This window comes from Stigmatopora nigra, chromosome 17, assembly GCF_051989575.1.
Source record: "Stigmatopora nigra isolate UIUO_SnigA chromosome 17, RoL_Snig_1.1, whole genome shotgun sequence".
Classification (NCBI taxonomy): Eukaryota; Metazoa; Chordata; class Actinopteri; order Syngnathiformes; family Syngnathidae; genus Stigmatopora; species Stigmatopora nigra.
In genome coordinates, this window is record NC_135524.1 from 1,978,534 (window position 1) to 1,991,106 (window position 12,573).

General features: G+C 45.1%; 4 protein-coding genes across 6 annotated transcripts; 1 reads left to right on the forward strand and 3 right to left on the reverse strand.

Annotated features, from left to right (window-relative positions):
• Positions 1–36: 36 nt before the first annotated feature.
• spout1 (SPOUT domain containing methyltransferase 1) lies at positions 37–2,842 on the forward strand. Its single transcript, XM_077736889.1, has 12 exons — positions 37–154; positions 242–281; positions 738–848; positions 930–1,089; positions 1,160–1,249; positions 1,326–1,375; positions 1,444–1,574; positions 1,659–1,731; positions 1,815–1,913; positions 1,981–2,083; positions 2,146–2,293; positions 2,571–2,842. The coding sequence occupies exons 1-12, from the start codon at positions 107–109 to the stop codon at positions 2,640–2,642; spliced, it is 1,125 nt and encodes a 374-aa protein (XP_077593015.1). The 5' UTR covers positions 37–106; the 3' UTR covers positions 2,643–2,842.
• Positions 2,389–5,220, reverse strand: st6galnac6 (ST6 (alpha-N-acetyl-neuraminyl-2,3-beta-galactosyl-1,3)-N-acetylgalactosaminide alpha-2,6-sialyltransferase 6). 2 transcript variants are annotated; one of them, XM_077736892.1, is made up of 5 exons: positions 4,746–5,220; positions 4,194–4,388; positions 3,378–3,790; positions 3,183–3,290; positions 2,389–3,113 (listed from the first exon to the last, which is right to left on the reverse strand). In XM_077736892.1, exons 1-5 carry the CDS (start codon positions 4,755–4,757, stop codon positions 2,927–2,929), a joined length of 915 nt encoding a protein of 304 aa, XP_077593018.1. In that variant the 5' UTR covers positions 4,758–5,220; the 3' UTR covers positions 2,389–2,926. The 2 variants fall into 2 exon arrangements, with proteins under 2 accessions (XP_077593018.1, XP_077593017.1); XM_077736891.1 differs by having other exon boundaries at positions 2,389–3,290.
• Positions 5,221–5,399: 179 nt separating this feature from the next.
• kyat1 (kynurenine aminotransferase 1) lies at positions 5,400–10,462 on the reverse strand. Of its 2 annotated transcripts, XM_077736886.1 has the most exons (12): positions 10,240–10,462; positions 10,098–10,156; positions 7,593–7,740; positions 7,363–7,512; positions 7,216–7,302; positions 6,972–7,106; positions 6,793–6,913; positions 6,461–6,537; positions 6,116–6,392; positions 5,959–6,035; positions 5,707–5,793; positions 5,400–5,639 (listed from the first exon to the last, which is right to left on the reverse strand). In XM_077736886.1, exons 1-12 carry the CDS (start codon positions 10,306–10,308, stop codon positions 5,574–5,576), a joined length of 1,353 nt encoding a protein of 450 aa, XP_077593012.1. In that variant the 5' UTR covers positions 10,309–10,462; the 3' UTR covers positions 5,400–5,573. The 2 variants fall into 2 exon arrangements, with proteins under 2 accessions (XP_077593012.1, XP_077593013.1); XM_077736887.1 differs by having other exon boundaries at positions 10,098–10,462.
• Positions 10,463–10,901: 439 nt separating this feature from the next.
• Positions 10,902–12,564, reverse strand: surf6 (surfeit 6). The gene is made up of 4 exons (XM_077736841.1): positions 12,363–12,564; positions 11,946–12,116; positions 11,787–11,869; positions 10,902–11,711 (listed from the first exon to the last, which is right to left on the reverse strand). Exons 1-4 carry the CDS (start codon positions 12,451–12,453, stop codon positions 11,013–11,015), a joined length of 1,044 nt encoding a protein of 347 aa, XP_077592967.1. The 5' UTR covers positions 12,454–12,564; the 3' UTR covers positions 10,902–11,012.
• Positions 12,565–12,573: the final 9 nt, after the last annotated feature.

The window sequence follows — 12,573 nt, forward strand, 5'->3', positions numbered from 1 at the left end:
GTTCTTCTTCTGCTGCTTATTCGTGCCTACGCCGAATTTAAAAATTGGAAGAAGAAGAAAAGGTCATCCGGAAGTAAGTGTATCACGTGCCCTTTGTTTTTCAAGCATGTCTAGCGACGTCGCCAAAAAGAGACCAAAAACAGTCGTCTCCCAGGTATAAATTGAATACATCGAGCATTTTTGTTGTAAGGTTTACTTCCCTGACTTTTTTGGTCATTGTGTTTGTCTCCTTCTCTTTTAGGAGGACGAAAAAGTGGACTGGAAGAAAAAGAAAGCGCAACGTATGTACTAGTCAAGTCTTGATTTAATGTCATTCATTGGTTATTCGTTGTAGCAGTCAAATACTAGAGTTGAAATGTAAAACGACGCTGGTCCTCTGAATGAGAATAACCCTATTGATATTATTCACATGGATCGTATATTATTTTCCTTTATCATTCAAGTCTTGCATTTGTTATCCCACGATTATCTTGAAACAGTCTACTCATTACTACCTTCTAGTGGTCAAAATAGGTAAATGAAACACACCCACTTGTATTCAAAACAAACGCCCACTTTGGACTGCGGTAGGGAGATATATATTATATATACGATTACTGTGAATATTGTCAATGGGGTTATAGGCTGGTGAGAGTGTAGTTTGAATATATAATAGTACACACATTTTTTAAGCTGTATTGAATTTGTGCCACTTGACATTTAAAAAGTATGTGTATCCCATGTTTTTGTTTTAACAGTGAAAGAGGATAAAAAACGAAGGAAAGAAACAAAGCTCTTCAAACAATTGGAAAAAAAGAAACAAGAAAAGGAGGCCGAGATTGAAAAAGCTGAGGATATACAGAAAAATGGTACAACCAATAAGACTCGTTCTTTGTGTGTGTGTGTGCATATTTTGAAATCTAATTATGTTTTGGTTGTGTGTTTGGTAGGTCGAGACTACACGGTGAGCGTAGCTCTGCCCGGCTCGGTTCTGGACAACGCCCAGTCTCCCGAACTCCGCACCTACCTGGCGGGACAGATCGCCCGTGCCTGCGTCGTCTTCTGCGTGGATGAAATTATCGTCTTTGATGACCAAGGCGAAGATGTCAAGTGAGTTCCGCTGTCATTTTTACATTCAATCTGGAATCCACCAGAAGCAAAACATTTTTTTTCCTTACAGAAGTGTGGAAGGAGAGTTTAAAGGCGTGGGGAAGAAAGGACAAGCTTGCGTCCAGCTGGCTCGAATTCTGCAGTACCTTGAGTGTCCACAGTGAGTCTTAGAAACAACACAGAATGGTCATGTGATACTAGTTGTTATTAAGTTTAACTTTGTGTGTGTGTGCTAGGTACCTGCGTAAGATGTTCTTTCCAAAGCATCAAGATTTGCAGTATGCGGGTATGGAAAATGAAAATGGTGTTTTTGTCAGTCCTAGTGTAAATAAACATTGCTTCTGTTTCCCACAGGACTTCTTAACCCTTTGGATAGCCCTCATCACATGAGAATAGACGAGGAATCGGACTACCGTGAAGGTATCGTCCTTGACAGGCCCACCAAACCGGGAAAAGGCTCTCTGGTCAACTGTGGCATGAGAAAGGTAAACACTATTATCCATAAAAATAAATTAAAAATGGATCAGGGAGCTTTTCCTTTTGTAAATCGGGTGATTTGGCTCTCTCAGGAGGTTCGAATCGACAAACTACTTCAAGCCGGATTGCGAGTAACCGTGCGCCTCAAAGCCACACAGAACCAAGGTGACCTTTGACCTTTGCCAGGAACAAAATGACAACTGATGACGTTTAATGCTCCCACTTACCAGTTGGTTTTTGTCTTCCAGAGAGCAAAATATACAAAGGAACCGTGGTGGCCCCCAACGTGCCCACCAAGGAAGGGGGACACTACTGGGGCTACAACGTCCGCCTGGCGTCATGCCTCAGTAAGTCGCTAAACCTATTTTTCCTCTTTCCTTTTTTTGGGGGTGACGTATTTGATCTATGACGCAGGCGCCGTGTTCACCGAAAGCCCGTACGACGACGGCTACGACGTGACCGTGGGTACGTCGGATAAGGGCAGTCCATGCGACCAAGCTTTCTTTTCGCCGTTCAAGTAAGTTACCCGTCGCCATTTTGCAGTCGGTTCAGTCTCTCAAGTGTGTATATCCCGTTTAGACATCTACTGGTGGTCTTTGGGGGGCTGCAGGGGCTGGAATCCAGTCTGGATATGGACCAAAAGTTGAATGTGACATGTCCTAGCTACCTCTTTGACCACTATCTCAACACGTGTCCTGATCAGGGGAGTCGCACCATCCGAACCGAGGTGAGACGCGCCTTTCAGAATAAAAGAACTTTCTTTTTTATTGTTCTTTATTCTTCATATGAATCATAGTAGCCCTAGTATGAAAAACAGGACAGTGACAAAGCAATATTTTATTAAATCTTTGCAGGAAGTAACATTGTTTTTTCAGCTTTTTGAACTGTAATCTCGACTGCATATGCGACTTGTTGTAAAACGCTTGAATATTAAAACTCTGTAACATAGCCTTTTTCTATTCATATCAACAATAAAGCATTCCTGTTCTCTTTCTCTCCCACAGGAAGCCATTTTGATCTCCATGGCGATACTGAGGCAGAAGATAACGGACGCCTTTTCCGGGACGTCTCCTTAAATATAAACTGTAATTCCCTTTTTTTTTTCCTTCCCTAAACCCTCGGCGGATGTCCGGCAATTAGTATTCTCCCTTCCTGCTTTTGTCCAAGATTATCCACCCATTTTCCAACATTGTAATAATACTCCAAACGTAAATATGTAAATATTACAAACCCGTACAAAAAGAAAAATGACAATAACAATAAACTGGAAACATTCCATGCGTCCCTTTTTGAGTTTTTTTTCAGCCGCAGTTTTGCTTTGGCGATCCCTGAAAGTAGTCGAGGCGTCCATTTTGCTTTCTCACCAGGTGGGATGGACGAAGGTGATGTTGTAGCGCTGCGCCCAATGTCCGAAAACCTCCTTTTCCGTGATGAAGCGGTGATGGCTCCCTCTTTGGTTGTTCTGGTTCTGCATGAAGGTGACGCACTCGTCGGAACCTCGTGGCTTGTAGTAGTGGTACGGTAACATCTTGGGACCCTTTGTGATACTACCAAAAAAGAAAATTGACTCATTTATAACGCTAGATAAATCATATCCCCTCGTTAGCCACGCCCACCTGCAATAATTGGGCGGAACCATTCCGTACACCACGATGTTGTCGCATATTTCAATGGCGATGACCATGGTGAACCAGCCCGTGCTTAGCCAGGAGTTGGACCTAACTCTGAGGAGTGGGAGGAGCATAAAGTCATGAGAGCCACGCCCCTTCATCCACCCCCCACAAAGTTCCCAAAACAAAAAGCCAAGTTACCTGTTTCGTCCCGTCTCCAGTTGGAACAGATGATCGAACCTGTACATTTTAGCCGGCGCCACGGTGAAGCACGACAACCCCTCGTGGGCGGAGCACATCCTCTGGACGGATCGGTACACGGCGGTTTTGGAGTCCCTGGTCATCTTCTTGGGTGGCCCCCAGAAGATGGTCCGAAGGAGGCCGCCGGGGTCCACCAGGAAGTCGTCACGGCGCCGCAGTACCCGGTACACGCTGGAATGGGCTACCACTCGTAGCGTAGTGCGCCTGCCCACGTCGGCCTCGTAGCCCGCCGTGGGGGCGTCGTTCATGCGGATCACGCACTCGCTGGCGTCGATGAGAGGGCCCGCTTTGGTGCTCAGGACGTGGCTGGAGCTGCTGACCAGGGCGCATTGGCTGCATCGGAGGTCCATTTTCTGCGTGGTAAGCGACACGGGACAGAATGTGGGTGTTTGGAACGCTAGCCCGATATGGATATTTTCAATTATACTTAAAGATTTGAGCTCAAATATTGACATTTCATTTGATTATACTATGTATACATGAATGTAGGTGGAGATATTTCCAAGATGGAGGATTCAATACCCAGTGGCTTTTCTCTGGGTACCTTCCATGTTTCAGGAACATGTATGCTAGGCTAATTGAAGGCTCTAAATTGTCCTTAGGTACCATTTTGATGGCTTGTTTGTGTTATTGTGCTCTGCCACTACTCATTCAGGCCACAATTGGCTGGGATAGGCTCCAGCGGCCACGCCCCTCAAGACCTTAACGACGATCAAATTCGAAAAAGAAGCAAAACGCCAAGTCATCCCCCGTCACCTGGTCTCCCTGGACAGCCACGTAGTCATCCTTGGCGCCCCACTTTTTCAGGTCAGTGAGTCGGATCGTGTGGTTCTGAGCCACCCGGAAGGGCGGGTCGCTGGACTGGCCGGCCCCCGAGTTGTACAAGATCAGAAGCGTGGTCAGGAGCAAGACGGCCACCAAGATGGCTACCCGCCGAGTGCGCTCTCCCGCCTAGACCACACAAAAGTAAGAAAACTTTGCAGAATGTATATTTATTGAATGTAGATTCATGTCAAACTAAATACTAATGCTAACTATGCTAATTGAGAGGCAATTCCATTAGCACCGTCTGGTGTTGAAGCTGAAAAGTGCAATAGAAGGTAGGTTTGACTCAAGCTTCTTGTTAAGGCTATTTTCATCATTTGCTTATCAAAACTGGGTCTTGGCTGGTAGTTTGCTTTAATATTAACATCTGATCTGGAAAATGGCCCGTGTATTATTTATTTGGGCTCGATTCTGTATGGAGTGACGAAATGGTGACATCTTGGTTATCAAATGGAATTGTGAATGTAAAAGTGGGTGTGATACCTTGCCTCCCATGCTTGGAGTCGTCTGGTGGCCGTCACGCTGTCTGGGCTGCTCCTTCAACAAATGGGGCTGGGCTGGGGGTCTGGGGGGGCGTAGCACTCCCTCATCAGCAACATATATCCCATAGTGCCATTGAAAAAGCAACAAGGAAAATGCACCAAAGACAGCAGCATCATCCTCCTCTTCATCCGAGAAGCAAATGACAAATTAGCGAGCGAGGCTTCTTCCAACGTGCAACATTCTGACAAGAAGCTCTGGTTTCCGAATGGCGAATAGCGGACGTGCGGTGCGCCATCCGGTCCTGGTGGTTGCTTTTGGTGTGGCGTTCGTTGTTGTTTTGATCAGTTTCGATTTTTTTTTTGCTGGCGTTCGTTTCCTGCAAAACTGACTGACGTCAGCGGGTGAACGGATGGACGGATGAACGCACTCGGGTGGGCTAGCATCCCGCTGCAGTTAGAATTGGGGAGCCTTAGACCACGCCCACATGAGAGAAAGAGCGACGCCTCCTGGTTGCCATTCACAACTATCTACGTCCAATTTTTTTAGCCAGTGAAATTATTTGGAGGTTCAAAACATTTTTTATGGATTTTTTGGATTCTTTGTCATTTGTTGGAATATTTATATTTATGACTAAACTATAAAAGATGGTCCATGTTTGTTCTGATTCAGTCTTTATTAGGATGGAGGGATAATCATTGACATTGGCATAATGAAACATTTAAGTACAGTATCTCAGAGTTAGTAGTTCTCTGTAGCAAAAGCCAACATCCCCCAATTTGGAAAATAGGTCGCCATCAATCCCATCAACTCCAAAGGGTCAAAGTGAGGTCACAGGTGGCTTGATGCACTCCAATTTTTCAAGATGGCCTCTGCGGCATCCAGTGTAGAATCCTCCTGTTATTTGTACATTCAAAACTTGGTTTTAAAATGATTTGTACTAAATAAAAACATGACACTTTACCTTGATGAAGCAGAATCGGATGTATTTGTCAAAATCTCGACCATGCTCGGGACTGTAGAAAGCAGAAACGGGTATTGTGGCTAAACCCTGCGTAAATAAGAGCTTAATTAGATCAAAAATCATGTCATAAATGTCGGTATAGATAGGTCAGCTATTATCTATCATTGGTAGTCAATCCAGAGATTTGTCAATGTAAAATTCCCATTTTAGAATACAAAATAATGTATTCATCACGCTGTAAGACATGTTGACCTTTTCTTTAATGAGCCATTTGACGAATCTGAAGTCGTAAGCTTCCTCCTTTCCATCTGCCTCATCCAAATCCGCCTCTGTGAAGAATAATCAAGTTTGCCATCCTTATTATTTTGAATAAATAGGCAGGTCCAGTACAAAAATGGCGTCCACTCACTGACAGACGAGACATCCGTAATCATAAAGTACCCCCCCTGTGGCATGATGGGTTTGAGGCCCACACTTTCCAGACAAGAGGCTAACTTCTCCCGCTTGAGACGCATTTCATCCGGCAGTTGGCGGAAGTAGCTTTCGGGGGTGCCCAGAAGGTCCAATTCCCGCTCGAATCCACGCGCTACCGCCTCCTGGGCGGCGGTGGCGCAGTGGTAGACGCTATTCTGATGCACTGTCTTCATGTGTTTGATGAGGTCGGTGGCGCCGATGGCCCAGCCCACCTGAAAATGGGATGTTAATGAACTTTTTGCTCGTTTTGTATCTTGCAGATGGCGGGAGAATGAGTCACCTTCCATCCCGTGGCGCTGAAAGTCTTCCCGGCGCTCCCCACGGTGATGGTGCGCTCCCACATGCCGGGTAAGCTAGCTGTCAATCAAACAGGCACATTCTCTTAAAGGCCTTATGGGTTAAGTCCTTGAATTTGACTGATTGGACTATGAAAATCTCCCAAAAAGTATCGTTTAGCACTTTTTTTCCATCCTCAATGCCCCCTGCGGTAATCCTTAACTCTGAAAACGTCTTGAGTTTCCACTATGCAGAGGTCGACCGTTCCAAAAGTTCGTTTTATGGAATTCAAGTCTCTATTATTTATTTTGGAAAACTTTTTGACAATATACTGGCCTATTTTCACATGCTGAGTTCCGTCATAGGTCAGCCACTCGTAGACTTCGTCGCTAAAGCACAGCACGTCGTGCTGGATGCACAAGTCGGCGATCACTTGAAGCTCCTCCCTTTTGTACACCTGCAAAGAGAATCGGATTGACTGACAAATTAGCACTGGATCTGGGGTTGTCCCCTACCTTTCCAAGTGGGTTGTTGGGCGTGTTGATGACCACCGCTTTTGTACGCGGGGTGAATTTAGAGGCCAGCTCCTCAGTGGACAAGACCCAGTCGCCGCTGGACAGGGCGCCGCCCTCTCCCGCGCCATTGGCTTTCTAGGCAGAGTTAAAAACGGACATGGGTCGATGTCCAATCCGTTTTCAGCGGAAATTGAACTATTTCCGTAGCGCTAATTCTTTCTCTGGCAATAATTGCTGGACTTACTGGCCTCAGCGGGACATACACCGCCTTCCCACCCGCCATCTTGACCATGGGCTGATAGCAGTCGAAGAAAGGTTCCACCACAATAACCTGTAGGGGCCACATTTATCACCGGATCTCCGATTGGTCGGCCCGCTAGATCGGCGCTACCTCGTCACCCTCTTCCACGAGCGCTTGGAAAGCGCAGAAGAGCGCCTGGTAAGCGCCCACCGTCACCAAGACGTCGTCCATGGGATGGATCTCCCTTCCCACAATGCCGCTGAAGAACTTGGCCAGGCTCTTAACCAGACGGGGGTGTCCCTGAAGAGAAAGGAAAAAGGCCGTGTTGGTGATATGGTACCCCCAAAGGCCCGTTAGCTAGCTAGTTAGCACATCCTCACAAAAGCACGGGTGTACTGGTGCATGGACGGGCCGCCGCGTAGGGCCTCGCAGAAGGCGTCTTCCATGTACTTGGGAGGAGCAAAATCCGGGAAGCCCTGCCCGAGGTTGACGGGTTGGTAGTCGTTCACCAACTGGCTGAACTCCACCCTGATGGGGACCCCAAAAGAGAAAAAAAATACCCAAGTTGAAAGATCCAACACACATCTATTTACAAACATGCATTTCTTAAGGAGATTTTTATTGGCCCATTTTCCAGTTTGAAAGTGGAATATAGCTGTGTATTATGACAATAAAAGTGTTTTATTTGATATAAAGGTATAGCATCCCATAAGACTAGGCTTTCATTTCAAACTATTCCACAAAATGTAGCCTTTCAGAAAGAGGAAAACTTTCCACAATACTAGTGTGCAACGCGTGCAATCAGTGGATTGGCGTCAACTGGGTCTCGCAGCCCAACCCCCACTGGTTCAAGTTCCTCAGTCAGCTCGGTCGGTCGGTCCTGGACGGCTCGAGCGAAAAGCTACCCCATCCTCCCTCCCCCATCCTCCCATCCTCCCTCCCTCCCTCTCCACTCACAGCAGCCCAACCCCTGCTGATTCATTTTTCTTCTGTGTTTTGGACCTATGTCAAATATTGACCTTCAAATTGCCAACTTTTGAGCATTGAAGAGAGAGAGAAATTGAAGCATTGGACATATAAAGGAAAAGGGAGCATCCCATAAGACTAGGCATTTATTTAACAGGCATGGGCAAACTCAAATAAGGGTGAAAGTCAGTGTCGGGGTGCTTTGGTTAAAAGAGGAAAGCTTTCCTCAATACTAGTGTCGCACAGATGCAATCAGTGGATTGACATCAGCTGGGTCTCGCAGCCCAACCCCCGCTGGTTCAAGTTCCTCAGTCAGCTCGCTCGGTCGGTCCTGGACGGCTCGAGCAAAAAGCTACCCCCACCCCACCCCACTCCACTCCACCCCACCCACAGCGACCCAACCTCCATCTATTCAACTTTTTCTATGTTTGTGCTGGATGACAAAAAGCAGCCAGTTCATTTTTTGACCTAATTCAAATGGAGGCCATCAAAGTGCAGACTTTTGACCATTTTGACTCATTTAAGAACACCTTTTTTCATGATATTTTACAAATTTCATTATAAGCAGCTGTGCATGATGACAATAAATGCTTTTGATTTGATATAAAGGTATAGCATCCCATAAATAGGGCTTTCATTTCAAACTATTCCACAAAGTGTAGCCTTTCATAGAGAGGAAAGCTTTCCTCAATACTAATGTCCACCGCGTGCAATCAGTGGATTGCAATCAGGTGCTTCTCTTGCCCAACCCCCGTTGCTTCAAGTTCCTCGGTCAGCTCGGTCGGTCGGTCCTGGACGGCTCGAACCAAAAGCTACCCCCACCCCACTCCACTCCACCCCACTCCACCCACGTTGGCCCAACCCCCATTGATTCAATTTTGTCACCTATGTTTGCATCTATGTACATCTGATGGAAAGTGTCAAAGCCAGTTCAAGACTTTTTTTTGAACCTATTGAAAATATGGGCCATCAAAGTGCAGAATTCTGACCATTTTGACTCATTTAAGAGCACCTTTTTATAAAATAATATTTTACATATTTCAATATATGCAGCTGTGTATGATGACAATAAAGGATTTGATATAAAGGTATAGCATCCCATAAGATTAGGCTTTCATTCCAAACTATTCCTCAAAATGTGTGTTTTCTTAAAGAGGAAAGCTTTCCTCAATACTAATGTCCACTGCGTGCAATCAGTGGATTGCCGTCAGCTGGGTCTTGCAGCCCAACCCCCGCTGGTTCAAGTTCCTCGGTCAGCTCCCTCGGTCGGTCCTGGACGGCTCGAGCAAAAAGCTACCCCCACTCCACCTCACCTCACCCCACCTCACCCCACCCCCCATGGATTCAATTTTGTCACCAATGTATATGTCCTGGATGGATTGGAGCAGCCAGTTCAATATTTTTTTAACCTAATTCAAATGGAGGCCATCAAAGTGCAGACTTTTAACCATTTTGACCCATTCAAGAGCACCTTTGTTGAATGATATTTCACCTATTTCATTCTACACAGCTGTGTAATGATGACAATATAGGTTTTTGATTTAATATAAAGGCATAACATCCTATAAGACTTTCAAACTATTCCACAAAATGTAGCTTTTCATAAAGAGGAAAGCTTTCCACAATACTAGTGTGTCACCAGTGCAATCAGTGGATTGGCCTTAGCTGTTTCTGGCAGCCCAACCCCCGTCGCTTCAAGTTTGCCAGTCAGCTCATTCAGTCAATGCTGGTCAATGCTTCATGGAAAATAGATGCACCCCCCACCCCCACCCCACACACACCATCCATACCCCCCACAGAGATGTTGAACTTTGGGATCTTATTCGGTTTGTTTTTTTTCAGGGAGTGAAGCTTAGCTAAGTAACCAAAATAATTATTCGTATCATGTGTCATTATTAAGCTCTGCTCTTGTTTCTTACCAGACGTTTTTGTCGACGCCTTCAATTCTGCTCGCGTGAAGCCTTCGCGACATGATCGTCTAAAATAGGGACGAGAAGAGTAGGAAAAAACCATGCAAAAGCGCACCCCAAAAGTCACAATAAGTGCATGTTAGTTTCGCACATTTGGAAACTTTATAAAAGTAGCGGCGCGGCGACTTGCAGTCACAAAATTCCAGAATAATAATCCCATCGGTTAGAGAAGCATTGCAAAGTAGACAGAGGAGTGTCTTAGTGAAGAAAATGTATTGGTATGAGCCCGATGAAGGAGTTTAATGTTTGATGACACTGGTTTAAACTGATGTAGATCAACCTTTAGACCCCTCTTTGTTGTGATTTTTACTTCCGGGGTGGGCGGGACCGAGACGTCAATAGACTTACCGTAAATAAACTATAGTACTATCAACTGGGTGGAAAAACGAAAAAGAAGGTATATTTGTAAGACTACGGTACTTGCAATGAAAAAATAACAATAACATGTTTTATATAATACACGGCAATTAGTAGCACTTCCTGATTGGGTGGGATAAAACGACTTAGACGTCGCATTTATAATACAATTATATAACCGAGTACTATACTAATAACGGAGTGATGTAAAGCCTTTGTAAGTTACCAAAATACAAAATAATGAGACAAAAACACTAACTTAAATATGAAAACAATTATATTTAATCCAGCTAGGCAATAATTATTGACGTATGCTTAAATAATTCTTTTTTGGGGGCTAGTTTTTGCTGCAAAATGGCAACAGCTAAAATTTCCAAGTATAACAGCCAAACAATGTTTATATTGACGACATATATTTTTTATTCAGTTGCTTTCCAGAGAAATGTATTTAAAAAAAAAAAACATAATACAGTTAGCATCAGCATCGCTAACATCCATTTCCCCAAACTACAAGTTGGCTTTGTCCAAGTCTTCGCGCAGAACTCGTCCCTTCTTCCTGATCTTCCTCTTCTTATTCTCCATCTTGGCTTTCTTCCTGCTCAGGAGGTTCTTGCGCCTCTTATCCTGCCTTTTCTGCATCTTCTCCACCACCATTTGGCTCCGCTCGCCCCACTGCTTCTTACGCTGGTTGCGTTTCCTCTCCTTTTTGGCCAGGGCCGAGCGCAGCATGACCTCGTCGTCCTTGATCCGGAGCCCCTCGGCTTTGTACAGCACGTTGGTCCACTTCATCCTTTCCTCCACTTGTTTGGCTTTGGCCTCATCCGTCTCCCGGAGCTTGTTCAGTTTGTCTTTGCGTGCCTCCAGGCGACTCAGCAGTTGCTTGTAGTTGCGTCCCGTCAGCGGGGTGATTTGCCCTTTGACCTTCTGCCTCTTGGCCTTCCGTTTCTCAGCCTTGTCGGCATACTTGTCCTCCACCGTTTCCACGGCGTTGAAGAGTACGGCGCTTTCTTGTCGTATTCCGGCCGTGGCGGTCGCCGTCTGTGGCTCCTCTTCGATCTTGACCTCCGCCTCGGAGGTTTGCGCCTGGGCTTCGGCCAACTTCTTCAAGCGGAACTCCTTATTCTTTCGCTTCCTGCGTTCACGCTCCATCTTCCGCTTGGCTCGCTTGGCCTGGACCTCCTCCGATTGCGCATTCTTGGGGGCACCCTGATAAACATCAAAAAATTTAAATGAATTCAATCTATCGAACCGTTTCGTTCAGAGAATTCGGCGTCTTCATACCTGGCCTCGAGCCTCTTCAATCTTCTCGTGCAATCGCCTCCGTAAAACGTCAACAGTGGAGAATTTGCTCGTCACATTAGCAACTGATGGGGGAAAAGGACAAGGTTATCACTATCAGTTCATCAGTTTCCTCAAAATTTCAAAGCAAACCTTACGCACCTTGTTCCGATGTCTCTTGTTGTTGCGCTTTGAAGGGCCTATTGGTTTCTGATCCTGGATTCAAATTCTTCACAGGGGTCGTGATGGGCTTCTTGCCATCTTTAAAAGCCTTCTTTTTGCCTTTTTTCTTTTTCTGTGCTGGACCGGAATCCTTCTTGCCGTTAAATGGCACTGAAAAGACACAACATAACATTCAGGGTAAATGTTTCCTAATTTTACTACTCCTAATTGAAAGCAGTACAATTTTGGCATGAAATGGTTAATAATAAATACAATGGTATTAAAAACTAGTAATTACATAATAACTATATAAATATAACGTAGTGTACGAAAATTATCATCATGAGACGAGATAGAATAGATCTATAAATAACATAACATCCTGCGCTCTAATAAAAAATGTGCAAAAAAACGTACCGTACAGTCTCTTCTTTGTTTCATTCTGAGGACTTTGTAACGCTTTACTGGTCAATTTTTGAATGTACGAGTCCCTTGCGACAAGATCCATATTTAAAATGTACACAATAGATATACGTTCTTTAATGTTGAACTACATTGAATAAGCTATGCATTCTAGCACATGTGCGTAATGGGAAGCGTAAAAGGGACGGACCCCGGATGTACTACC